Source organism: Megachile rotundata, chromosome 1, assembly GCF_050947335.1.
Source record: "Megachile rotundata isolate GNS110a chromosome 1, iyMegRotu1, whole genome shotgun sequence".
Taxonomy (NCBI): Eukaryota; Metazoa; Arthropoda; class Insecta; order Hymenoptera; family Megachilidae; genus Megachile; species Megachile rotundata.
Window position 1 is genome coordinate 2,185,713 of NC_134983.1, and position 27,136 is coordinate 2,212,848.

Genomic DNA, 27,136 nt, shown 5'->3' on the forward strand with positions numbered 1-27,136 from the left:
CACACACACAAGAGGAAGCGTAAATCCGACCTCCTCAGGCTAAAGCATTCTTTAAAAATTCAGCAATAGTACCGGAAAATGTAGAGGCACAAACTTTTTTATCCAACAAACGGATTAGTCGCGGATCGGAGCAGTAATGACGTTTCCTTAACTCTTTTCGTTTAAATTTCAAAGTTTGATCCATCGGTTTATAGGGAACAAAGAATCGGAGCCATTTGAAACTTCGCATACAATTTGTGGGCAATATGAGCTCAAGAAAAAACCTAGGCGTAATCATTGCAATACTTATTTACAAAGATACCGCAACTTTTGTAATTTGAGGAAAAAACACCGTTTTTTGACGTTTTTTTACATCAATATTAAGCATAAAAAAAAACCATATAATCAAAAACTGATATACCCATCTTAAAGGGTACTCTCTCCGCTTTCTGGAATCTTATTTACAATTTCTGTTCTATGGTGGGTTCATGAGATAATGACTATCAAAGGAAAAAGCGTCATTTCGGCTTTGGTAGCTCATAACTTTGTGACCTATCGTCGAAACGAACTTCATGGACGTGCAAATTATAGGGGAAGGAACAGGGAACAGCAGTCTAGAAGTGGTATTAATCAAAAAAATTTTTCTACGTCTGTACAAACCTTAAAAAAAAGAAAAAATATTCTAAAATTTTGTCATTGCGATTTTTTGTATGTTTTATTAATGATAATAGGCTCAACAAATTTTTGAGATAAAGGGTCGAAAACTAGAGACCTGAAGCTTCAAAATGACTATTCTGGATGTCTTCTGTGATGAATTTCAACGGAGGCAGATCAATTTGAAAATGACCTAAAAATTTAAGGAATTTTTCTGTTCCCTTAATTTTGTTGACTAGTGTATTAATATATCATATCACATGTCCTATTCCATTTTTTAACATTTACTTTAAATGTCGATAAACAATTTTAATATCAGCATGTACCATGTTTAATGCTCGAAGCTCATTGAATTATAATATACACCTAAGTCAAATGTAGGTTTTTTTGTTCGTAAAGTTTACCCACATATAACAGATTTTTTACGTAAATTTTTTTAATTGTGGAATCTCTGAATTTCTAAATTTCTAAATTTTGGAATTTCTGAATTTCCAAATTATCAAACGTCTAAATTGCTAAATTTCGATGTTTCATTCGATTTAAATTCATAAATTAAAAAATAAATTAGAAAATTAAGAAATTCAGAAATACAGAAGTGTGGGAATTTGGAAATTTGAAATTCTTATGTACATATTTATATTTCCAAATTACTAGATTCTTAAAGTCGTAAATTTGGAAATTTTTAAATATATTTGAAATATATTTTTCTAATCTCAAATCTGCGGTGGAAGTGTTAAGTACTGCTTGTTTTTAGTTGTCTAATACTATTTTATCTTTATTCTTGTTGAATAAACACCATAAATTTTTCAACTTCATTGTTATACAATTCATTGTTTAGAGAACAATTTGAGTGATATATAAGATCGAAAAGCACGAAACCGTGAACTGGTAGATGCTTCTGAATAAATGCGTTTAAAAAATGTTTGTTTGGAGTTTAGTTTTCGTTTTCGAGACAGAAAACCATGTCGCTTACCACTCTATAACAGAATTGCAAATATTATTTCTTATCAACCATATTCGTTCTTGATCATAAATATATTTTCATAATTTGACAATTTTATCTATAGAAATTAATTTTATCCTTTGAATATCGACTGAAATAAAATTAAACAAAAGGTTCCAAAACTTTAAGATTCAATTTTTAATTTGAGTTTGTTTTAAACAAGTTTTTATGAATATTAGTAAAATTATGGAAAATTGTACTTTGACAGCTTTTCATTAGTATATAAACAGTGCAACTTTTTGGATAGTACTGTATATGTGTTTTATAATTATGAAATGTGTGACCACATATCACATTGTCTTATATGATAGAAACCGCTGCAATATCAAAGGATTTTACGTCTAAAAATGAGTCGAAAATGTGAAATAAAATTTTTCCACACATACCTTTATTTCCAGGAAAATTTAGTTGTAATATTCACCAAATTATTTGAAAGAAAATTTATTTGTAGTCAGACAGTTGACAATTTTAACTATTCTTTTATCAATTCAATAATGAATAGATATTATACATCGTTTATTGTAAATCAATAAATGTCATTAGTAATATTGCTAAATTATATTACGCGCCAGTATTTTTGTAACATTGATACTTATTTATAGTTTTAAGCAAACCTATCATACTATGTATAGATTAGTATATCAACAATGTAATAATCCATAATATATTTTAGTAGTGTCAATATATATATATATATATCAATTAATTTAAATTGTGTGTTGATTGGTAAATGAAAAGTTTGTTGTAGATATTATTTTCTTTGTTGTAAACGAATTCTTTTCCAAATATTTTGAAAAATTTTTGTATATAATTTTCTAAAAACAAAAACGCATATGAAAAATATTATTGTATATTGTATATTTACTTATTTATTCACTTAGAATCAGCTCCTTACATTACAACAATTTTCTATCGCTATTGTTCCGTTTATGGCAGTATAGCGAAAGTCTACCGAAGTACATAAGATTGTTGAACAATAACGAATGAAAATTGATATGATTTCGAATAATTTATTATTCGAGTTTCTCCAGTTATTCATTATTCAACCTTCAACCGTTATTTGTTATTTATTACTTCTTATTTACGTTTTTCTTCAACAACGAAATGCTATTTACATTATCTACCTTATAATTTGTATTTACCAAATAATTTGTATTTCATCAACGTTTGTGAGTAAACAGTTCTTCACTTCAGCTATCACAGTTACTTTTATAAATTACTTTTTAAACGCACGATTATTTTTTATACAGTTTTATTCATTTATTCGTTTATTATATGAAATTCGAGTATTTTAATAATACAAGACATTGTTGAAATTGCTATTTAAGTATTACTGTACTTGAGTACATCTTATTGTTAGTATTTGATAGTCCGATTATTTGAGAATTTGAAATCCGAATATTTTAACAATGTATGTATTCATACATTCGATAATTTGAAAATCGAACATTAGAGTTTTTGAAAATTTAAAATGCAAATATTTCAATTTGACGAGATTTGAAATGGAATATTTTAGTGTTCGATGTATTTGAGGGTTCAAAAAATCGAAATTGGAATAATTAAGTATTCAAAAACTGGAATACTTGAAGTTTGAGTACTTGAGTATTTACGGACTTGAAATTTGTCGTATTTATTATCTGTATTATATGCGTGTTGTACATAATCTATTACAATAAATAAAAAAAACTAAACAATTTGAACGTATCAAAAGTTATGAACACATAACACTGATTGTTATATTAATTCAAGAAAATTTCAGCAATTATGTCAGTATAAATTTAACTACAGAACATAAAGTGTTGAAGAAACATTTGCAGGTGAATACATTAATTTACAAGTAATGGTCGATAATTAATTCGGAATAAAGAGTGATCGTTCAAAAGTTTTGAAACATTATTTCGATATTGTTCGTTGAAAATGCCGAGACGCATCTTCGGAGCAGATTTCATGATGCGTACTTGAAAAAAACATGCAAGACATGCATGCGTTATTACACGAAATGTAAAAACGTAAATACAATGCGAGCGAAACGCTGTCGTTGTAGCATTGAACATGCAAAAGAAAGAGCATCCCAAAATCGTATATTAGTCATTAAAATGCTTTCAGTGCGGGAGGGAATAAAATTGTGAACAAACCACTTTATTTGAGTGATAGGATTTTTGCAATTAATAACAGAAGAATTCTTTTGGATGACATAAAAGTTGACGTCTTTTGTATTTTTGAACCTCTAAATATTTTTCCATTTTTACGTCGTACGAACTGTTCATATGATAGAAATTTTTTGCGATTCTTATCACTATCAAACATCAGTACGTTAACTTAAAAGATTGCAAGTGCATTTATATATAAACTAAAATTAGAGTGTTATTGGTATTGTATCAAATTATATTTGACTCATTGGTATTTCTTTTATTTGCTTCCTAACGTTAAAAAATGTGAAACTAATTATAACCAATGTTATTTAACTAAAAGGTATTGATGTGTTATTTTTAAGCGAAATTGTTTTACTGTCGGTATTTTATACCAGCGTAAATTTTAGTTTTAATGCATTCAATTACAGTATTATAATAAACACTGGAATTGTTATTAACTTTATACTAAATTCATTCCTTGCGGTCACCCTTTTCATAACTCGTTTGTCAGAAAGCGAAAAATTTCATTTTTTTTCTTCACTGCTAACATTTATGGTACAAGGAAAAATTTTCTTCCAAAAATAAACTCTAAAACTGAAATGAGATTTATTTACTCTGACTGAACATCTCACAATATTTCTCATTGCAATAACAATGAAGGTTTTTCATAATTTCATTTATTTCAAAATTTTTATCATACACTGTTATTGTGTTTATGTATAACTTATACCTTTATTTAACTATATATTTTAGTTTACTACAATTTTAATATTCGAGTACCATTTTACATATCTCGCAGACAATTCTATTTATTATCATAAATTACAAATTTTACTTATTACTGGTATTACTTTCTCAGCTGTTATAACATATACTTAGTAATCTATTTAACTCGACTATTTTTCATCATTTTATTAGTTACAAGTACAAATGGATATTTTGAAAAAAAGGTATAACATTTCAGGGCGGAAATTAGTCTTTTACATTCACGAATGGAAATCCTCCATAAGATTCGTTTCTTTATATACTATTCTATCTATTTTTCCCATATCACAGCTTCATACTTTTTTAGCAAACGTTTGCAGAAATTGATTTATATAAAAAAATATGTCGGACCTTAAAAAAATACGCATTTGCGTTTCTTATTTCTTTCAAAATAATATTTTATTTCAACACATTATTGTTGATGCATATATTTGTTTTTACATAAATGTTTGGAACATTATACGTTAAAAGATATTAGGATACAATAATAAATAAATTGATAGTTCGTAAAATAGTTTTAATTTTTGTAGAAAAAACGTCTCATTTTGAATTTAAAATACATATATCATCAATTGTTAACTTTTTTGACATCATAATCGAATATTTTTTAATACAGAATTTCGAAAGATACAATCTTAAGATGATCTTTACTGTTGTGGCTTAATTATCTCTCGAAAATATAGGAATTTTCTGTCGAAGTGCTTTTTGTATCTTTAAAAGAATAAGATAAATTAATGATGGACTGGTCTGTATGATACCTTAGTATAGTAACTTATGATGCATAACACTTACATTAATGTATTTACATATCATGTGTTAAGAGTTTAATGCAGAACGTATTAATGTTGTTGTCAATAATTTAAAATAATAAGTAGTCAAGAATATTGGTTTGTATACAATATATCAGGACTTTAATTTAATAACAAAGTATAATTTTGTATATTTGATTGTAAATTTTCACGTCAAAAAGTAAATTTGATAGACTAGAAAAATATCATTTCCTTAAATTAACCACGAACTTTAATTTAACTACTAACCAATCTTAAATTATTAACTAAGATATTCGGTTTGCTTCTAACAAAATAGGAGTTTTACATAAAAAATAAAATAAAACCTCATCTAAACTGTATCTGATTGCAAACATTCACCGTTCAATCCGCTAGAATCTTCTTAATCATCACAAATGACGCCATCAACAAATTTGGTTTCACAAGTTTAATATAATAAAATAAATACAATTATGCGTATCGAGATATTAAACCTTACATTACACGAGCCAACAAATTACTACTTCTTTCAATAATGAAAAATAATCGTACAATAAAAATCGGTTTACACATACTCTCTCAAAATTAAAATATAATAACAAAATACAATTCTCTATACCTGCTATAAGACATTCATCAAAAGTAAGTTTCATGTGTTATCAAATTCAATACAATACATGATCGGTTTACATTGTAATGCATAGGACAAAAATATAGTAGTTGAAATATAATTTTGCACATTTGGTCTTAAATATCCTTCACAAATTTCAAATTTCGCAGATCATAAAATTAATACTTTTCTTAACAATTTCAAATCATCATTTAACCAAATCAGTTTACGCACAATATTTCACAACTTTAGTATAACTATATACAATTTTACGTACCAGATAGTATACGTCCATCATAAACATTGAATATTTGACTTAATATTTCTTTTAATAATTTAAAAAAATTGAACAACAAATTTACATATAAGTACTATTTAAAAACTGCAATATAATAGCAAAATACAATTTTGTGCATCAGATATTAAACTTTCATTATAAAAATTAAATTTTACAGATCATAAAATTAATATTTCTGTCGAACAAGAAAACTAATAATTTTTAATGACAGGCCAACAATATCAGTAATGTCGCAGAACGTTTGATGAATTATTACGATTTTTTGAAATCTTCAAAAGTGTTGAAATCTCTCCCATAGAGAAGTTCTCTGTCGATGGTGGCCGAGGTTTACAACAGTGCCCGTTAGAGCAAAATCATTAATCGGGAGGGTAGGTGTTTATTTCAGGATATTTTTCTAGTGACTCTGCGGTCCTCCGCTAGTCGATCATATAAATAGAAGTTGCAGATGCGGCTGCGAGATATGTGTGCTTCCGAATGCACCGATCGTTAGAAATTAATTGTGAGAGGGAGAGGGAGAACGGGAAAGAATATCGTTTAGTATTATGAAATTCGAGTGATACGCTACGACAATGCTGTAATTACTTCCGTGAGTGGAAATTATTTTTCTTTATTAATTACCGATGAACTTGTTCCGCGGTAAGGGTAGCCTTTTTAACTTTTGTTTCAACTGTCGTCTTTCAACTTTCAATCACTGTCGTTCAATTAGAAAAACACTTGGTAAGATTAAAAGATTGTGTTTCATCTGTCATTTACATGTGCACAATTTAGATATTTTGTACATTTGTCGGTGTAGAAGGTAAATTTGTAATCGTTGGCTACGAATTAATTGCATTCCATTCAATTTAGAAATCTCTTCTCCGACGACATTAAATGAATTTATTTAATAGATCACATTACATTAACACTTTTTAGGTATTTATGTAGACATAATTGAATATGAAGTTAAATATTACATTATACAATTAACTGTTTATTTAAATTAATTTTAATTAAATTAAATTACATAAGTTAATTTTGTGATATTAGTAGATTAAATTAAATTCAGTTATAAATATATAATTATTGATACTATCTTGTTTATGTTACCTTCAGTGACTGTGTATATCAGAGTAATTTATTTTTGAAGTGTTAATTTACTTATTTTTCATTGCACTGTAGGTTCGCCTTTAATGCTAATATAAAGATATTACTTATTTATTTCAAGACATTATTTTCATAGTAATTTAATTATTTATTTTAATATTGCATTCTATCTTATGAAGTTACTTATATGAAAATAAGATTTTACGATATAGATCCAGAAACTCGGCAATGGTGTCCCGCCTAGCGTTCAATTATGTACAGTCATAAATCATCATCAATTATATCGTAAATGGAAACACTTAAAGATCCCATTAACGAACTACTATATGTATTACTTATTGAAGATACATTTATAATATTATAAACGCATTTTCTACATTAGTATAGCAAAAATAATACGACAAAGTGAAAAGATAAACAGTCATTATTGCATAATTATATATGCTGAAATCTTTCAATGTATAAAATATAAAAGATCTATTTTGATTATTTCTTGAAAACTTGTATTGGAAATAAAAATAAATATAAATATAAAAATTATGATAGACATTTACATATACAATACACATTAATATCTATATATTATATTAGCCATACTTATAAAACAAGTATTGTTCATTTGTGTTTTTTTATTAATGTACTTTTACTTTGTTGTTTGTTTGTAGTTTTGAAAGTCAATTTTAAAGGTTCGAAATATTAGTTGTACGTAAAAAATCACATATTTCAGTGACCAAAAATGAGGAACTGCAAACGAGTGGGTCTATATTGACCCACTTATAAGCCAATGCTGCACTCTTAAATCGTTGAATCTTCAAAGGGTTAAAACAAAAAATTACTTCGTATAATAACATGCTTATTTATTAATATATAATGTGACATTAATTACTTATCGCGATAATTAAACCGACAAGTAGGAAAATCGAAGTAGGTAATTGCATTAATCCTTATATATTCTTATTCTGTTTTTAATAGAAAAATTGCAAAAAAGAAAATTATTAACGAATTCAATTAACAAACAATATAATTATTGGCAAATGGACAAATTTAATTTAATAGAATGTTTGTACTTGTTTAACGAAAATTGGGTTCTATATAATTATTACAGTTTTTTTTTGTTGGAGTTTTAAATTATTTGTTTATCAGATAGTTTATCAGGAAGGAAAAAAGCTAAAGAAAACGAAAAATAAAGATTTATGAAACTTTTAATTTAATGAATCTGACATTTTCTCATGAAGCTACAATGAACTCTTGCTTTCATAATCTTTTCAGTTGCGCGCTGCGGTTTAGCAAAATTATTACCTGTGAAAAATGGAAACTTTGAAACTAATTATCTGAGAAATTACAAAATCCACTTGTAAGCAACAAACAGCTACCATTTTAACGAAAACGACCATTAGTCTTAATGCGTACTAATTAAATTTTAGATATGTATTAGCGAAAATCGTTTCTTGGCTCAAAGGTAGGAACAAACTTCAAATTTTATTACGTTACTTGTGAAATAAAAGGTTTAAGTTGCTATCATACGGTTAGAATTTCAATTTTTTGTGTTAAAAAATGATATACAGGGTCTTCCAGTTTTTTCGTTAAAGTTTATAATATATTCTATTCGAAAAAATTAGAAAAGAACTAACATAGGGGTGCAAACGCATTATATAACAAATTATAACAAAAATATAAAATGACTGTTTTCTTACTCGATATCACATACAAAGTGTTCCAGTTTTATTTGTAATACTTGACTAGAATGTTCGATAAGTAAAAATAAGAAAAAGTATTTACACGTAGAGTTTTGGAAGCATTATTAGCAGTTAATAAAAAAATATGAAAACCAACAATTATTCGTAAGTAATATTCAAGAAAAACATCTTCCATTATCATTGCGTATATGCCTCTTAATCTTCCAATAAACATTTAACAGCTTATGTTTATATTACATCTTTTATTATTTTTATTTGTAGAATATGGATATAAACTTTTACGTATAAAACTGGAACACTCTGTATATATATATGTGTGTAATCTACATTTAAGTGTAAGCTACAAGTGCTGTGTTGCTCAATAATACATACTAATTAACTACAATTTCGTGTGACAGAAGATGACAGTTCTACTAATGAAACTTCAGACTTAGTTGATGATTCAAATACGAATGCTATTAGTAGATACAAAACTAAATTAATTATATTAGTCGCAGATAATTATATGGGAAAAAGATAGATTCAATTGTAAGGCAGAGTGAGCGAATCTTGGACAGTGGATGATTTTCTATTATATTTCAAATTTCGCAGGTGAATTCAAGAACTTTCGAAGTATGCACATTTCCAAATTTCAAAATTCACTTTTCAAGTCCTGAAACAACCAAATCAACAAATTTTCAAATTACCAAAATCACAAAATTCTAAAATTCAAAACTTTACAACTTCCAAATCCTTTAATTTTTAAATTCTTAAATCTTCAAAGTTTTAAGTCCTAGAATTTTCTAATTTTTAAGTTTTTGAGTTCTCGAATTTTGAAATTGCAAAATTTAAAAATTTCTAAATTGTTGAAATTTTAAAGTAAAATATTTAAATCTCCAAGTCCTCAAAACTTGAATTTTTGAACTTCTAAGCTTCCAAATGTCTACATTTCAATGTTTCTAAATCTCTAAATCCATAAACTTCTATATTCTCAAATTGTTAACACTAATGCATTTCAAATTTAAAGTAAAGAATTGTGTTTATAGTACTGTTTATAATAATTATGTAAGAACATAGTAATAATATTATGTGACTCTAATTCGTGTGTAAACTTCTGAAAACTGTAAATCAATTGTTGTTACATATTTTTATACAGCAATAAATAGGACAGTTCGTTAACAATTCTTATTCTGTTGCAAACCAATTATTTTGTGTTAATGTGTTGTTCACTGCATATTTTTGTACATATGTTTTGCTACTTAAATAAACGATTTATAATTTGTAAATTAATGTTCTTAAGGACATAACGATGTACATCATCCAAGTAATCTGGTGATGATAGTGGACTCAATTTCATCCAAAAACCATTAAAAATATCCGCAAAACTAAACAAATTGCACGTGTGGTGAAATTGGGAAGGATAGGGAAATGTGGTATTGAAGTAAATATTCCTGCAAATGATAAGTCTAACTCTTGTTTAAGTTAGAATGTTGACTGCACCAGTTGCGATAAATATGCAGTCTGTCCCAGTTTTTTACCGCCAAACTTGACCAACATATTCCATACGTAAAAATAAGAAATCGATGCTATGTTAACATAGGGGTTTAAAATTCTTTATTAAAAAGTTATAATAAAAATACAAAATGACTTTAAACTTTGTTTTTCGATGCTGTATACAGTGTGCCCAGTTTTGTACGTAAAACTGTACCTGTATGTTTTATAAGCAAAATTAATAAAAAAAATGATATGAATATGGTCTTCTAAATACTTTATTTAAAGATTATGAGGAATATACAAAATGATAGGCGATATTCTTCAATGCTACATACAAATAATTGTCGATTTTAATAATATTTTTAATAATTTTTAACGATGTTTTCAACAGCCTATGTTTATACAAAAATGTATAAATATTTTTTCTTATTTTATTTTTTCTTATTCATAAATAATTATTTATGAATATTAATGTATTCTATTCATAATTTTATGAATAGAATACATTAATACAGATTGACAATAAAAAGATGAGACACTGTAACATCTGTGTATATCACAGATAATAATTGGATTTTCAAACTTCACTTTTATCACTTACTGTTCAACTTGTGCCAAACCATTACCAGCGACGTTGAAGAATCGTCCACGAAAAATTTAATTTCCTTCGAAATTCTGTTATTATACTTTTGTATTTCTAAAATATCAATTTGCAGTTTGAAGCAAAATCATTAGTCAAATTTATATTAGTATAATATGTTTGTTGCAAAAACGGTTCTTTATTTTGAAGTGTACACCATTCTTCCATTTTCCTGCATTATCTGTTATAAATGCAAACATGAAACATGTGTTAATTCGGATGAAACTAATAATAAGATTTATATTTGTGATTTATGCTTAATAGTATAATTCAAAACAGCATTCGATAACAGACTAGCGATTGTTAAATGCATCTCTTAATACTACATAAGAGAGATTGAACAGCTATATTTATACTTATTAAAAAGCTCGTACAAAGAGCTAATACACAAATTTTTCTATTTTTATTGTAAAAATGCTTTTTTCAACATATGTATGAACAAACATATTTATTTAATTTTATAACTCAAATTTTTAATGAAGTACGAAGTATTAAATAAAAGTACACGATAATGGGGTACTATAACTGTTTTATACAAAATATGGATATTAGAAGTTTAGAAAAATGGAAATATAAAAATCTAAGCACTTCAAAATATGTAAATATTAAACTTCGATCTTCAGACATTTGAAAATTACAAAACTTGGGAATTTACAAATTTAGAAATTTAAATGTAATTAAATTAAAAGATATAGGAATTTATGAATTTAATAATTTAGGAATTTAGAAATTTGAGAATCTAGAAATTGAGGAATTGAGAAATTTAAAAATACAGAGGTAATTAAATTTAAAATTTGAAAATTCTCAGCTTTAAACGTCAGCTAGTAAACATATTTCTTCATAATTTTATAACAAATTTGTTTACTACAATATAAGGTGTTATATCAACTTGTACCATAATTGGATATTATCCTATAATATAATTGAAAAATTAATAAATATTATAAAACACGACATATATCTGAAAAATATTAATAATATAGTAAACGCTAAATAAAATTTTCCCTAATAAATATTTACATATACAAACGTTTCTTACCAGAAATGCTACCAATGGAAAAATCTGTCTTTACGAATACTAGCAATCTTTTCCTAGATATTGAAACTGATCCCACCCCTAATAATAAGTTTTTCCTTTGGTTTTTAGAGAAATCACGTTCGATTGAAGGTTAATTCAATGTGATTGCAATTTGATCGTTGGTTGCATAACTGACTTCTTACTTGAATCTCTTCTTTTTTTATTTCAAAAAAATATATAAAAACTGTGAGTAAATGCAGCTACTCGTAGAATTTTTCGTAAGTGCAATATGAAGCATGTAAACTTCCATAAAGAAAATGGCGATGTAAGGAAAGAAACTTCACAAGTTACATATAAACATTTACTTATGAACATGTTATTTCGTCGTACAGATGGGCCTAAAAAACTAGCCATATAATAGATAAATTATAATATATACTAAGATTTCCTTAACAATTCGTGGAAATATACTTTAATAATGGCTTGTCGCTATCTTTTCAGATTTTGCCACAATTGATAACACATATAATTGATTATTTTCTTTCTAATTTAAATTTAAAAAAATGACTAATTTATCAAAGCGGGTTAATTAGTCCAACTTACAATATGAAATAACCTAATAGCGACATTGTTTATATCGCCATATTTTGTAGGAAAACAGAAGTATATAATGTATATTATACATTAAATTATTGTTAAGTTTTTATTTCCATTTGTTAAACGCACATATATACAAAAACTAGATTTGATATAGTAAATAAACATATTTACATTTTTATATACAAAGTTAAAATTCTACAATCAATTGATTAATTAATACTTATGATGAATAGGAAATTAATTATTAAAAGTAATAATTAATTTAGTCGCATGGTAGAATAAATCTTTAATCGTTGATTTAAAATATTAATCATGTGTATGTGTTCAAATTAAGAATATAAATAACAAAACACAAAATCAAGTTTTATTTTTATAATTCTAAAATATCGTGATGGCTAATGAAAACAATATCGTACCAAATATACTGTTTACTCACAATTGTTTAGTAAATGATATTGTATTTGAAAACAGACTAGAAATTTAGATGGATGACAATCAAATAATCAGTATTCTATGTCAGAAGTTTACACATGTGCTAGTAAAATATTATTTTTAATCGATCCCGCTCTGAAATATTTGATAATGGAATTATTTACTCCACATCTGCATTTATTTATTTATATATTCATAAAATAAATTCGAGAAAAATTGGTTATAGCAAAATTTAAGCTCACAATTTTTTATTTAGAGCACAATTCGTTGTCTGTATAATTCGTCAAAACTATTCGAAAACTATTTTTTTCAACATAGGTAAAAAAGCTAATTTATTGGTTTAACATTCCCTGAAAATTAAATTCTCTAGTAATGATTTTTTATAAAAAAATATCAACGTCTGACCGTCATTTTGCAAGTCTTTCTTTGTCCGAATTCTAACAGTAAACAATACACTCAGAAAAACTATTGTAAAGTTAAAAATAATCTCAATTTTTCAACGACATTTGAGTCTTTTTTTAGAGGCAAGTAAAATAAATTTTTGGTTAAAGTATTCGTTCCTGCTTTCCATAATTTGAAACCATCTTTTAGTCAGCTGATGAATTCCATTTCGACAAAATACTGTGGACGTGATGAAATCATCGAGACTTTTTGTTTCTCATTTATCCAGCGAATACGCTGCATAACATTTAAATCTAAATTCATTATACTGCCTTTTTGTCTTTGAAGCGATACATGATCCGTAATGATTTTTCACCGAAAATGTTATCTACGGTTAATTCTCCCCATTTCGATTTTCCTTTTCAGATCTTCCTCATCTGAAGAAATGAAAATATCCGATTATTATCATAGCATCTTGTTAAAATTTGTATTAAATGTATTTTCCTCTTTTCTGCTAAATTGTTAAAATTATTTCAGTCCTTTCAGTATCTAAATGTCAACACTAGCTAACTTAAAACAGGCGAAAAAAGCGATTCATTTTAAGATAAATTTTTTAAACAAAATTTGTGTAAAAATATTTAGATTACTCATTTGAATGTTTAGTTTAAAGTAGAAATTTTTGTTCTTTCTTTATTAAAAAAAAATGACCGATAATTAAGTTGCAACTTGAAATTTTAGTCTATTATTATATTATAGAAACTGTACTCAATGTTACAAAAATTTAGATCTCGTCTCTAAAAAAACGTCAATGGAAAATAAAAGTAATTCTGTAAAAAAATGGCGCATTGCACAAAGACTCTCGTTTTTCATCCATGAACGAATCTAGCCGAGGTACATCACATCGGTGAAGGTGCATACGTGAGCGAAATTGTGAACGGTCTAATAATAACCGAGCTCATACTTATATGGACGCTTGATTTTAATTCAAGCAAAAACGTCGGCCAGACCTCGTCCTTTTGGTGCGCGGGGTCAGTGATCATCATAATCGAAAAACGCGAGGAGCATCCGAAATCGGTCAAAATCGTCCGCGATCCGGTCGTATCGCACGCGAACTCCTTGATCTTGAGTTATTTACGTCGTTCATGGTAACAGACGATTCTACCACGCCAGTGAGACATCACGAGTCGGAATGAAATAGAAACTATTACCATGCACGTGATTTTCGGATAGGAATTTCGAAAATCTGTCATTAATTGTGTACCGTAGCACGTGTACAAAAATTACATTGGAACACGTGTCAAGTATTTGCAGGTTTTACCTGATCTTTAACTGCTTTTGATTTTATTATTATTTTAGATTTTTGTCTGAAAGATGATGATGAAAATTCTGAGATATATTTCTTTAAGATAGATATCTGGAATAGAGCAAAGTAGTAGTGAGTGGATTAAATGATGGTCGCGCAAAAATATAAAAAATGAAATGATTATAATTGTCACGGACTATTTTATACTTTTGGAATTGACAAAGGACTGTTAAAAAATCCTCCCCCAAAGTTGACCTTGACCCCCATTTTCAACGACACGTTCTTTTGTCTTTTCGTGTAGTGCTTGTCGTTAGAGCGACAAGTTAAAAATATGTTTACCATATGTCGTAAAACAGTCATTATTCTAAACAATAGCATAAACGCTACTATTAGGAACGAATTGATGTTTAATTTCCAGACTTTTTATTCTCACAATGAAATAAACATCACGAAATAAATGTTATGACATAATAGGGCAATGAAATTTGATCTCGAAAATGGGAATTGCGGTCAACTTTATACGAAATTTTTCAGTAAATCTTTTTTGCTTCAAGAGTGAAGAGTAAAACTTGAAAATTTTGGAATTTTGGAATTCAGGAATTTGAGAACATGCAAATTTAGGAATTTGAGAATTTGGAAATTTGGAAATTTAAGAATTCAGGGATTTGAAAATTTGGCAATTTGTGAAATTGTGAATTTGTGAATTTGTGAATACGTGAATTCGGCAGCACGTATGGTAAATACGGGAACTTCTAAATGGAAGTATAAGAATTTTGAAATATGGGATTTTGGGAATTTGGTCATTTGACAATTTAGGAATGTAGAATTTTGACAGTTTTGGGATTTGAAAATTTCGAATTTTATTACCGTAAGAATTTGGAAATTTGAAAATTTGAACATTTAGAAATTTCTGAATTTTAAAGTATAGTCATTTTGGAATATGGTATTTTGTACATTTGAATATTCGAGAATTTAGCTACATAGAGTCGGGAAAAGTTTTGGATTCGGAAATTTAAAAATCCGGTAACGTAAGAATTTGAGGATTTGAAAATGTTTAAGAACATGTGAATTTGGTAATTTAAGTATGTAGAAGTTTGAGAATTTTAATATTTGACAATTTGGAAATGTAGCAACTTAATAATTGAAAGATTCAAAAATTTCCAAATTCAGAAATTTGGAAATTTGAAAATTTAAAAATGTATAATGTAATGTCGAAGTCTAGAAATTTGGGGATTTGGGGTTATAATAAGTACTGACATGCATTACATTTTGTTTTTTGATCGTCACTTTTGCACAGAGCAGAAATTATTAATAAATTGATAATTGTAAATTACAGCATGATGTGTGTATTAAAATGTTTGTAGCATGTATATACATACATCATTGAGTTTATGAACGTATAAACAAATTCTATTCTCAATATATGACACGTACATTAACATATATTAAATATTGTTTTAATCAGTTTGGTCAAAGTTTCAAATTGAAATTAGTATACCTTGATATTCGGCTTTAGTATTCAAAAATAAACTAATTTAGATCAGGTAAAAACCAGTTGCGTTAGTTAATATCTACGTACAGGGGGTACTATAAATCTCGATATCCTAAACAACTCATTACATTTATATTTTAAAAAAAAGGTTTGAATACAAAAGTTGTCAAAATAGAAATAGACACCTGAATTTGTTTTTGGAAATAGATAGTTGATGGCGATTATGCCATTGATATTATAATTCAATTTAACACTAAAATTACTGAATCGATGAAATAATTGTTCTATAAGTTTCTCACTACAAGTTACAAAATGTGTTAAGGTAATGTTTTCAAAATTTGTATTGACTTTTATCGAGATTAAGAATTGATGTATATTAGTTTATATTAATTGTATATTAACATATAATAATTTATGTTTTAAGTTTATTTATTTTTCAATTCAATTTTTAATTTTAAATAAAATATGCATTTTACGCTGATATAAACTTTACTTACAATTTTTAAATGAAATCTGTTTTTGACTGTGTAAATCAGAAGAACCAACAGTTCGATGTTGAAATTTGTGATAGAAAATAAAAAATTTTATGCGAATGCATTTTACAGAAAAATATTATATATAAAATTGTTGGATTTGAAAAACGTATATTTGCTAATGATTTTGATCTATCTATGAAAATCATTTTAAAGTCAACTGCAAATTTTCAAACGAGAATATTATTTTTGGCATCAATAATAGGTACAACGAAAAATTTTGCGTTGCAATACGTGGACATATTATAGAAATAAATCGATTATTATTATTATTTTTTTATTATTTTATTTGTCTTGATCATTTTTATTAATTTTTACTAATTTGCATTCATCATTATTATTAAATCATAATTATTATTTTTAAAATTAGCACAATTATTAAGAATGCATTATATGACACTATAAGCATTAATCTCAGTAATGCTTTTCCAAAATTAATTTAAGAAAATTAATTTATGCCATGAGAGACCAATTAGTATTAACTTTGAACCTAAGATGTAACAATAGTTTGAAGATAAATTTGTTCCTTCTATTCACTGTTGTTGTCAAAAATAATTCTTTGAAAAGTCAGGTTAAAATTAATTGTTAATTCTTAATTGTCATTTGTTCAAGTTAATAATTAATATTTAACTCCTCAATGATTGCATTTGTGGATGTTTATGTATTTATGATATATCGAGGTTTGCAAGGTGTATCTAAATTATGTAATCTATGAAATCCACAGTCTATGGAGTAAATAATTTATATTCACTTTCCAGACTTTGATATATGATAGATGCCAAAACATCCACAGGTTACTGGTGATTATTTAAATAAAAATTTTATAGAATATTATACTTCAATCATTTTATTTACCCATTTTTAGTAAATGTACAATATTGTGTGTACGAGCTTACAAAATAAATACTATTGTAGCTCAAAATGTTAAGTCATTCGGGTAATTTTCAACTGAAAATTAAATTCTATTTACAAATTTAAAAAATAACAATTACACATTAAATTTAATTTTTATGTAGAAAAGATTTAATGTACAAATAAAGAACGAGGCCAAATTTCTATGGGTTAACAAAACAAATTTCTTCTTTTAAACTTTAATTGGCCGTAACTGATTTGAAATTAAATGCTGATTCTAAATGAAAGGAAGTTTCTACTTAAGAATTAAAAATTAATCGTTAACTGACAGAGCTCTTGATTGAAATTAACTTTATCATTAGTTTAACCACTTCGAATTGAAAATCATTTAATGTGATATTTTAGTATTATTAACAATTATATTTATTACATTATAACATTCATTAATTGTTGAATTAATGACAAAATGATTAACATTACTATCTTCCGTTGTAAAAACAAATATTTTACAAATATTGTGAAAAATCTTTAAACCTAATTTTCTCGAAAACAAAGTACTTATATTGAGAAATAATTTTTTACGACTTTTAAGGAGCCGTTACAATAATATGGTAAATATTCCGTTATATATTTTAAAAACTATAAATTGTTAAGCATTTCATGATAGAAAAAGTAATAAACATTCAGACTTATATAATTCAGAACTACATATTGTAATGAATACTTAAATCTTTTTATTGAAGTTGCAAATTATTAATTTACAAAATTTTATCTATAATGGGGTAACGACTTTACGAGTCTTAAAAAGCAATTAGAATAATTTCGCAAATATTTCTGTCACTGTGCGTTTATTAAAACTCTTCGAACATAAGTAAAGACACAGCAAATATTAAAAAGAAAACTATAAATTAGAATAGAAAACATTAAGGGGAAATTTGGAAACTGTTAAAAGTAAAAATTTATAAACTTCGACATTTTTTAATTTTCAAACTTAGAAAATGACATATTTTGAGATCATTCAATTTCAGAACCTAAAGTTTACAAATACGAAATATTATATTGCTATGAAAGGAATTGCAATACACGAAACAGCTACATACTATAGAATTGAATGTAAAATTGTAATATGAATTATTACGTGAATGAAAATTGCTACGTGCTATATCGCCACGCATTATATTACTAACAATAAGTATACACTGCTACGCGTTATGTCACTACATATTGTATCGGTACGCGTTATATGTATTACGACGCATTGTAATGATACGCGTTTTATTACCACTCATTGCATTGACACGCGTTACATTACCTCACATTGCATTACCACGCGTTATATTACCACTCATTATTTTGTTATACATAGAATTTATTTTTGCACTTAATGTTATTATCTAAACTCACAGTTTGTCAAGCGGATAGGGACTTTTGGTTTATTTTATGCAGCATGTTCTTATAACTCGTTATAAGGTTATGATTTATATTTTTTGTATTGTAGTAAAGAACCTTGAAACGCGTTCGTGTAACATTTCACTATACATCATTAGTCTTTGTTAGAAACCTGAATTGTACACAATATTCAGAATATGTCTTTCACTATAAGCACGTAAAGAGAAGTAAATGCATGTCCATACGTATACATATGTATATAAATGAGATTGTAAAATCAATGAATACGGTGAATTTCCATTACATTGCTGATTAAACGACTTTTCTTTTACGATAAGTTACACCGTCACGGAATAAATCGCTACAGATTGCATGCTCATATCGCTACGTTTTATATTGCCACACGTTATATCACAATGTGTTATATTGCGCTGCGTTATATCATCACACATTAAATTCCCACACATTATATTGCTATATGGTACATCACCACGTGTGCAGACTGGTTTTTGTAAAATTGGTATTTAAACGTAAGTATTTTCAGTCTGCTGTGTAAATACTTAACGCTGTCAATATCGAACGCTTTGCACAATTACTTCTATTTAGTTAATATTAACTAGGACCTTAATTTTCCTTGTACATTTTGATTTTGATAGGAAATTGTTTAAAATGTCAACTACTCTGCCCTTTTCCCGAAAATGGGGTAGGAGCGTAACTTGAAGTTAAAAATACTTTGAAACTTTATTTCATGTGCAATGGGGCAAGGGTAGAATTATTAACAAATTTGCTATAAAATGCTTTTTACTGCATTATGCAAGTACTCTATACTGCAAACATGTATTCTTAGCTGAAATATAAAAGGGGATATAGTGAAACAAAACAAGGAAACAAACATACTAAATGGAGAAATTTCGCTCATATTGAAATAAAAATAGCCTATATACGCACTTGCTCCGTTTACGAACTTACCACACTTTACCTTATATCACTTCGTATACAATATGACTGACAAAACTCCCTTTGTAATTATATTACAGGTGTATCGCGACATAACAATGGTCTTATTCGCAGCTACACAATAACATGATACATAGATCAAACAATGTTTCATATGAATCTTGCGAATAAGATATCTACATTTTATAAATGTTACTTTCAAAGCAGTATCAGAAGTAATTCTGCATACGTCATAGATCCAGTGGCAGTTAATGTGTCAAGGAATAAGTTAACACTAGATTGCCCAAGGAAGTCATTTTGACTGTTTTTTAATTTCAATTAAAAAAACAGTTATGTATATAATGACACAATTTCTTGGAATTTTGTGACTTTTTGTACAACATATAAATGCGTTTATTAATAATTGTAGTTACTTTCCCCCTACTTCATTTCCGGTATATATATGTATATGTATATGTGTTATACCTACATTGCCCAAAAGCAGTCATTTTGACTGCTTGGGAAATTTTAAATAATCAAATGACTCTCATTATTGAATTGAGTAAATTTCTTAAATGTCTAGTTTGACTCTGTATTGAAATAACAGTTCTCATTTTTTTCGATTACCGTCACATGATAAATTGTCGATTTGGGCGTATACTTGATAAGTTGCAGTTGCTCAATAAGCTAAAGTAGTACTTATTATTCGAATCTTTATGCAGTGATACTTGTTCTAACAAGTTGTTTATTTTATTTCTTTTGCGCCCTAAATTCATGAAAGAAATGTCAAATAGGAGTGAGTTATTGGAGAAGCTAACGAACATAAGTGAAGAGTGCTCCGATATAGAATCAGATGCAACAAATTCTGAACTATCATCTGAAGATGAAGCGGATTATATTCAAAGTGAAACATCTGGTACTGAAGATAGCGATGAAGAGTCGATCACCAATGATTAAAATGAAAGTGTCATCAATATGCCCAGAAAAAGGTGTAGGGTGCTAAGTAGTTCAGACTCTGATGAAGAAACTGAAAACACCTTTCAAGAGACCTAAACAGTTGCCGATGGTACTGTGTGGTCAAAATTTGACGAATGTGGTATTCCTGGAAGGTTACCATTTACTTGTATTTTGTATTGTTAATATTTACTAATAACTTGTTATATAACTGTCAATAATATAAAAAATATTAAAAATTAATTTTAAACAAATTTCTTTACACATTAGTTATTCTTCACAATGCAGTCATTTTTACTGCTTTTGGACAATATAGGTATATACTAAGATTCAGTCTTTCTAGTCTTTAAGCATAAAAATATCGATATAATTTCATCGTTGAAAAAGAAATTAATTTTCGTCTATAATTGTATTACTGGTAATAATTTGTTAAAGTTTTGAAAATGTATAAAACTTTCCAAGGCGAATATGCAGCTTCCTTGTAAATAGCTGCTTCTTTCCGAATAAGATGCATTAACCGTTTCGAGGAGATCCAGCCGAAACATTTGAAATTTAAAGCACTTCAGAAATAAATTAAATGTCCTGTGCTCATATCTGACAAGCATTTCATTCTAATTCTACGCTGAATCGTTACAAAGATGTAAAGTGGTGAAATATTACAAAATTTGTGTCATAAATCTTGTGAGGCCCGTTGGCAAAGAACTTTTGCTTATTCAGATGAAACATATTCAGACGGAACTTTTAAATTTCGTACAGACTAGTTCTTAGTGCTAATAGATATAATAACATTGTAAACTACATTCTATAATTTCAATTGATTGATTTGTTGAAATTAATAAAATTAATAAACTTAATTAAGATATTTGAGAATTTTTATATACGCTTATTATTAAATGTTTTGGAGAAAAAAGGTACCACTTTATATAAGGTTTTTAATTTTGCGACGTTTCGATTGTACATTTTGAACTACTTGAAGCTTTATTATAATCATAATAATGCTCATGAATTATTCGGATCATTTAAATTTCAAATCCATGTGTTACTGCTTTGACTACTCAATAGCAGTAACTAAATAGCAGTGGGAACATTCAAATATTCGTATTTAAATTTTTGAATAATTTATATGTTTGAATATTCGAATTATTCGTATTTTGAAATCTGTGTATTATTAGTATTCAAATAGTATTTGAATATTCGTCTGAGTTATTAAGATATTTGAATCTTAAATCTGAAGTCTGAAGTAGAAATATTCTGCATATTCCAATTCTCAAGAAGAAATATTTAAGTATTAAAATTTAAAATCTGAATTGTACTGGTATTTCAGTTGTACTTATGTAATCAAAATAATAAACTTATTTGAATCTTTTATCGTTTCTGTTAGAATTCGAATACCGAATTATTCAAATTGCAAATTCTAATTTAAAACATTTAAATATTCAAATTGCAGATCTGTATTTCACTAATATTTAAAATTAGAATATGAGACTGTAAGGATGGCTTAAATAAAATTCCAAAAATCGATGTAAACATGTTTATTCAGGCAACCGTTAACGACTGACGACCGACTCTCGGTCGTGTAGGAAGCTTATAGAAACAGAAATCAAACGAACTATATTTTATAACACAAAAAGAATGAACTGAACTTAAAAACTTGTTTTAAATTAAATGAAATTGTCTACTGCACGGTACGTCCAGTCTCTCTCTCTCTCTCTCTCTCTCTCTCTCTCTCTCTCTCTCTCTCTCTCTCTCTCTCTCTCCGCGCAAATTCTTACAAATTCTTGCAAGTCGTCCGCTCTCTCGTGTGTTAAACAAACGACGATCGGCAATATAAAACGATGTATATGTATTTCGCATAGCGCACGCTTACAAGGCATTCAAATTTCAAATCCGAAATCTTTTGATATTTGAATGTTTGAATTATCTGATCACGTGAACATTTGCATATGGAAACAACTGAAGTTTTTGAATTTTATACAATTACAGTACTATTAGTGGATTTGCATATTTTAATTATGTGAAGGTGGCCACCATGTATATTAGAATTTAATAGGAAGAGAAATTGAAAATTTGGGTATTTCAGAATTTAGCTGTTTAGCAATTTGATTATTCAGGAACTTGAATATTTGAAAATTTGAAGATATAATAATGCGTTAATTTTGGAATTTTGCTACATCAATAATGTATTAGTTTTAAACAAAATTTGTATAAATGTTAATTGCGTTTATTGCCTATGTTGTGAAGCGGTTTTGACGAGTATTACATGGTATTAATTGCAATTTAAATAAAGTTATTGAAATGAATCAATATGCATTATACGCTAATAACTTAGTATTATTCAAAGATTGAGTAATAATCAATTGCTTCAGGTACAGTAAGTTCAACCAAAATCGTATATCATAAATAGTTTTCTAATTTTGGCAAAAAAATTTACTGGTTAAACGTGACACAATGTATAACAAGCATATTAATATTCCGTATATATTAATTGCTTGTATTTAAAAAAGATACCAAATTCTATAAAATATTTGACACAAAATGATTATGTCTATAACAAGTAAAATAAACTTGTATAATAAATATATTTGAAAATCTTGAATATAACAGCTCTCAACATAATTACACAATTTTCCTTAATGCTGTTATTAATAGAAATGTTTTCTTAACCCTGTGACATTAGCTACATTTTTTCTTGGACTCTCAGTTGTGATAGCGTTTTGACTGTCCTTTTCATTTTAACAATTACTTAAGTATTTTTAAATCTTTATAATGCTATAATAATTTATATAATTTTACTTGGGGTAAGTCAAAAATAATTTGTTAGCAAATGTTGAATAGCTGTTACTATAAATACTGAAAGTTGAAAACTTGTAATTCTTGTTTAAATTCAATTTTCGTAAAAATGGCGAATAATAGGAAAAATCGGTTTAGTGAGAAATATATAGTTCACAAAAATCTATAAGATTCGTTTGATACAAATTTTAACATAGGAACGTGTTAATGTTTATCGAACAGTCACTTGAAATAAAACGATTTTATTTCAAAATCGTTACGAGCATATTCGTACATGCTATCATATAATGCGTGATTTTGAAAATTGAGACAACGTAATGCTTTTTTTAAATCAAAATCTTAAAGTTGTTATGTACTATGTAAGTTATTATATGATCTTTTTTAAATTATTATGTAGTTTAATTTATCCTAACTTCCTATGACCATATTTTTTACATGGATGTATCGATGCATACACCAAAATACAATTCATTATTTGTTATATTACAGAAATAGTAAAACTTTACGAGATATGTATTTGATAATGTATATCAGAAATGTACTTTATGACAATGTGTTAGAAATTCTTTTATATCAATTGACGATTTAAAGGAGCGAATTAAAATGCATTGTTTGAATGTCAGTACAAGTCAACTAAAGCGTATAACGAAAAATGTAAAAAAAAACGTATTAGAAAATATTTGAAGTGTAATGGTGGAACATTTAAACACTTATTCAACACTTATAAAAAGTAATATTAGGACGTATTATGTTATACAATTTTCTCCTGTATTTCTTCTATTTCTACGTTAAAAAGAGTAGTAACTTGTTCTAGTTTTTAAAATCACCCTGTATTTTATGACAAATATTTCACAATATTTCTTTCTCAGATATAAACTGATAATAATTCAAGGAACATTATTACGCCCGTTATAATAACATCGCATTTATATGACACATTTTCTCACTAAAATTAAAATGTGATTTATCACTGTGCATCTACTTCTTTCTCCTTGTTAGTTATTAGATAATATTTATTTACCCTTGTCATCTGGGGTGATTTTATTCCAGAAAGATAGATTAAATCATTATATTTTCTGTTGTAATAGGAAACGAGTGAAAATTAGCAAAGATGTACGGCCTAATTTTAGAAAACTTGTCTGAATACATACGGCAGATCTATGGAGAAGATAGATGGGAAGAGATTCGACGACAGGCAGCCGTAGATCAACCTAGTTTCAGTGTTCATCAGGTTTACCCTGAAAATCTTATACCCAGATTAGCGAAGAAGGCTATTCAGGTAAGAATGGCATAAAATTATTTTTAATTTCATACTATCACGTATGCTCTCCAAGAATATTAAAATTAAAATAAAAGAATTACAATTTTTATTGGATCTCGTTGTCACATTTACAATCTCACAAATCTTTTTTTGTAGCAGTGTAATGTTAAAATAAACTGGAAGGTATTCATTACATCACATTAACTATTTTAAAATTATGAGAAAAAGAATAAAAATGATAATTTACAAAATTATGAAAAATGGACGACACAAAGTGATAATAATGAAATAAAATTCAGTATTTTTTTATATTATTAGATCAAATAATATTTAAGGTTCAAGTTTTAACAAGTCAGTCATAAATAATTTATTTTTTAATCACGCAAGAAAAATAATGTTAGAAAATAATAATGTATCGCTAAAAATAATAATAAATAATTAAAATTACAAAATTAAGAATATTAATTCGTAATGTTTACTCATTATTTACTACTGATTGAATGATTAACATGTAAAAAATGATTAATGAGTAAAAAATGTACATAAATAGTGTTTTAATAAGGGAAGAAAAATGGTCTCCAAAGAAATTTTGGTCATTGCACTTAAATTGTAGAATTCCAAGAAACGTAGGAAATTTAAATTGTACTCAAACATAAATAAATGAATCAATATTCAAATATAACACTGTCCAACAGCCAATTGGCGTTTCTATTTTCATTCAGTGTTTCTTATAGCCTTTTTCGCGCTGATTACGAATCTGCAACCCGTTTTTCTGCAGCACGTACAGTTTTTGAGAAATTTGAGTTTGAAAAAAAAAACACATTTTTTAAATGTGAACCAATTTTGTGAGGTAATTATAAAAGATACTAAGATTCTGTTTACATCAAAAAATTCTATAGACTTTCCCGAATACAACGATACCTGCGTTTTATGCATTCTGAATGTTTAAACATGTTTAAATGAACATTGAACGCCGAGAGACATGGATTTTGCACCAATTTTTGCGTATATTTTTCAATTTATCTTAAAAAGTAAGGGTCTAGTGGAAAATTGAACTATACCACACGATAGAGCAGATTTTCACCTTTAAAATGCACCCCTAGAAAGTTGCAACGTCGTTTTTTTACGACGCCAAAAAGCAAAATAGCAACGCGCGACACGAGACGAGGCTAGTGGTGCTCTGCATCAGAGCAGCCGTTCCGTATCGCGCCTATATTAATGCGATTACGCTCTGGCGTGGAGCACCACCGCCCTTGTTTCGTCACGCGCGTTGCTATTTTGCTTTTTGGCATCGTAAAAAAAACGACGTTGCAACTTTCTAGGGGTGCATTTTAAAGGTGAAAATCTGCTCTATCGTGTGGTATAGTTCAATTTTCCACTAGACCCTTACTTTTTAAGATAAATTGAAAAATATACGCAAAAATTGGTGCAAAATCCATGTCTCTCGGCGTTCAACGGTCATTTAAACATATTTAAACATTCAGAATGCATAAAACGCAGGTATCGTTGTATTCGGGAAAGTCTATAGAATTTTTTGATGTAAACAGAATCTTAGTATGTTTTATAGTTACCTCACAAAATTGGTTCAAATTTAAAAAATGTGTTTTTTTTTTCAAACTCAAATTTCTCAAAAACTGTACGTGCTGCAGAAAAACGGGTTGCAGATTCGTAATCAGCGCGAAAAAGGCTATAAGAATCACTGGACGAAATTGGAAACGTCGAAAAAAAGTCAAAATTTGTTGGACAGTGTAATATGTATTACGATATAAGAAACATGTTTAAATTTTAACAAAAGGCAAATGTTAGTTTAAGTATTAAGTTACGAATTTTTCTGAAATGTGCAAATTGTAGTCTGCTTACTAATCGAAAAATTAAATTGACAATGTCTCTCTTAATTACAAGAAAGCAGGTAAGATGCAGACTAATTACAGCAAGGGAAGTCAGTTTTATTTAAGACTAGTGTATACATTTATTTCTTGAATAATGTATAATAAAATAATGAAGTAAAATAAGACGTTGCCGAAATGCACTATATTATCAAATTCTCACATAATCTATTTTAAATTTAGTAATCTTGATTAAGAGTACCCGTAT

General features: G+C 27.4%; 1 protein-coding gene across 8 annotated transcripts in view; it reads left to right on the plus strand.

Moving 5' to 3' along the window:
* Positions 1-27,136, plus strand: part of Gyc88E (Guanylyl cyclase at 88E) — a 134,324-nt gene that overhangs the window by 73,666 nt on the left and 33,522 nt on the right. For 6 of the 8 annotated variants that reach the window (XM_076534461.1, XM_076534485.1, XM_003706055.3 and 3 more), the window contains one exon: positions 24,870-25,060. In XM_076534461.1, coding sequence (XP_076390576.1) covers positions 24,893-25,060 — 168 coding nt within the window. In that variant the 5' untranslated portion in view covers positions 24,870-24,892. Of the gene's footprint in view, positions 1-6,646; positions 6,795-24,869; positions 25,061-27,136 lie in introns of those variants that run through there. The other 2 variants (XM_076534464.1, XM_076534503.1) reach the window with 2 other exon arrangements.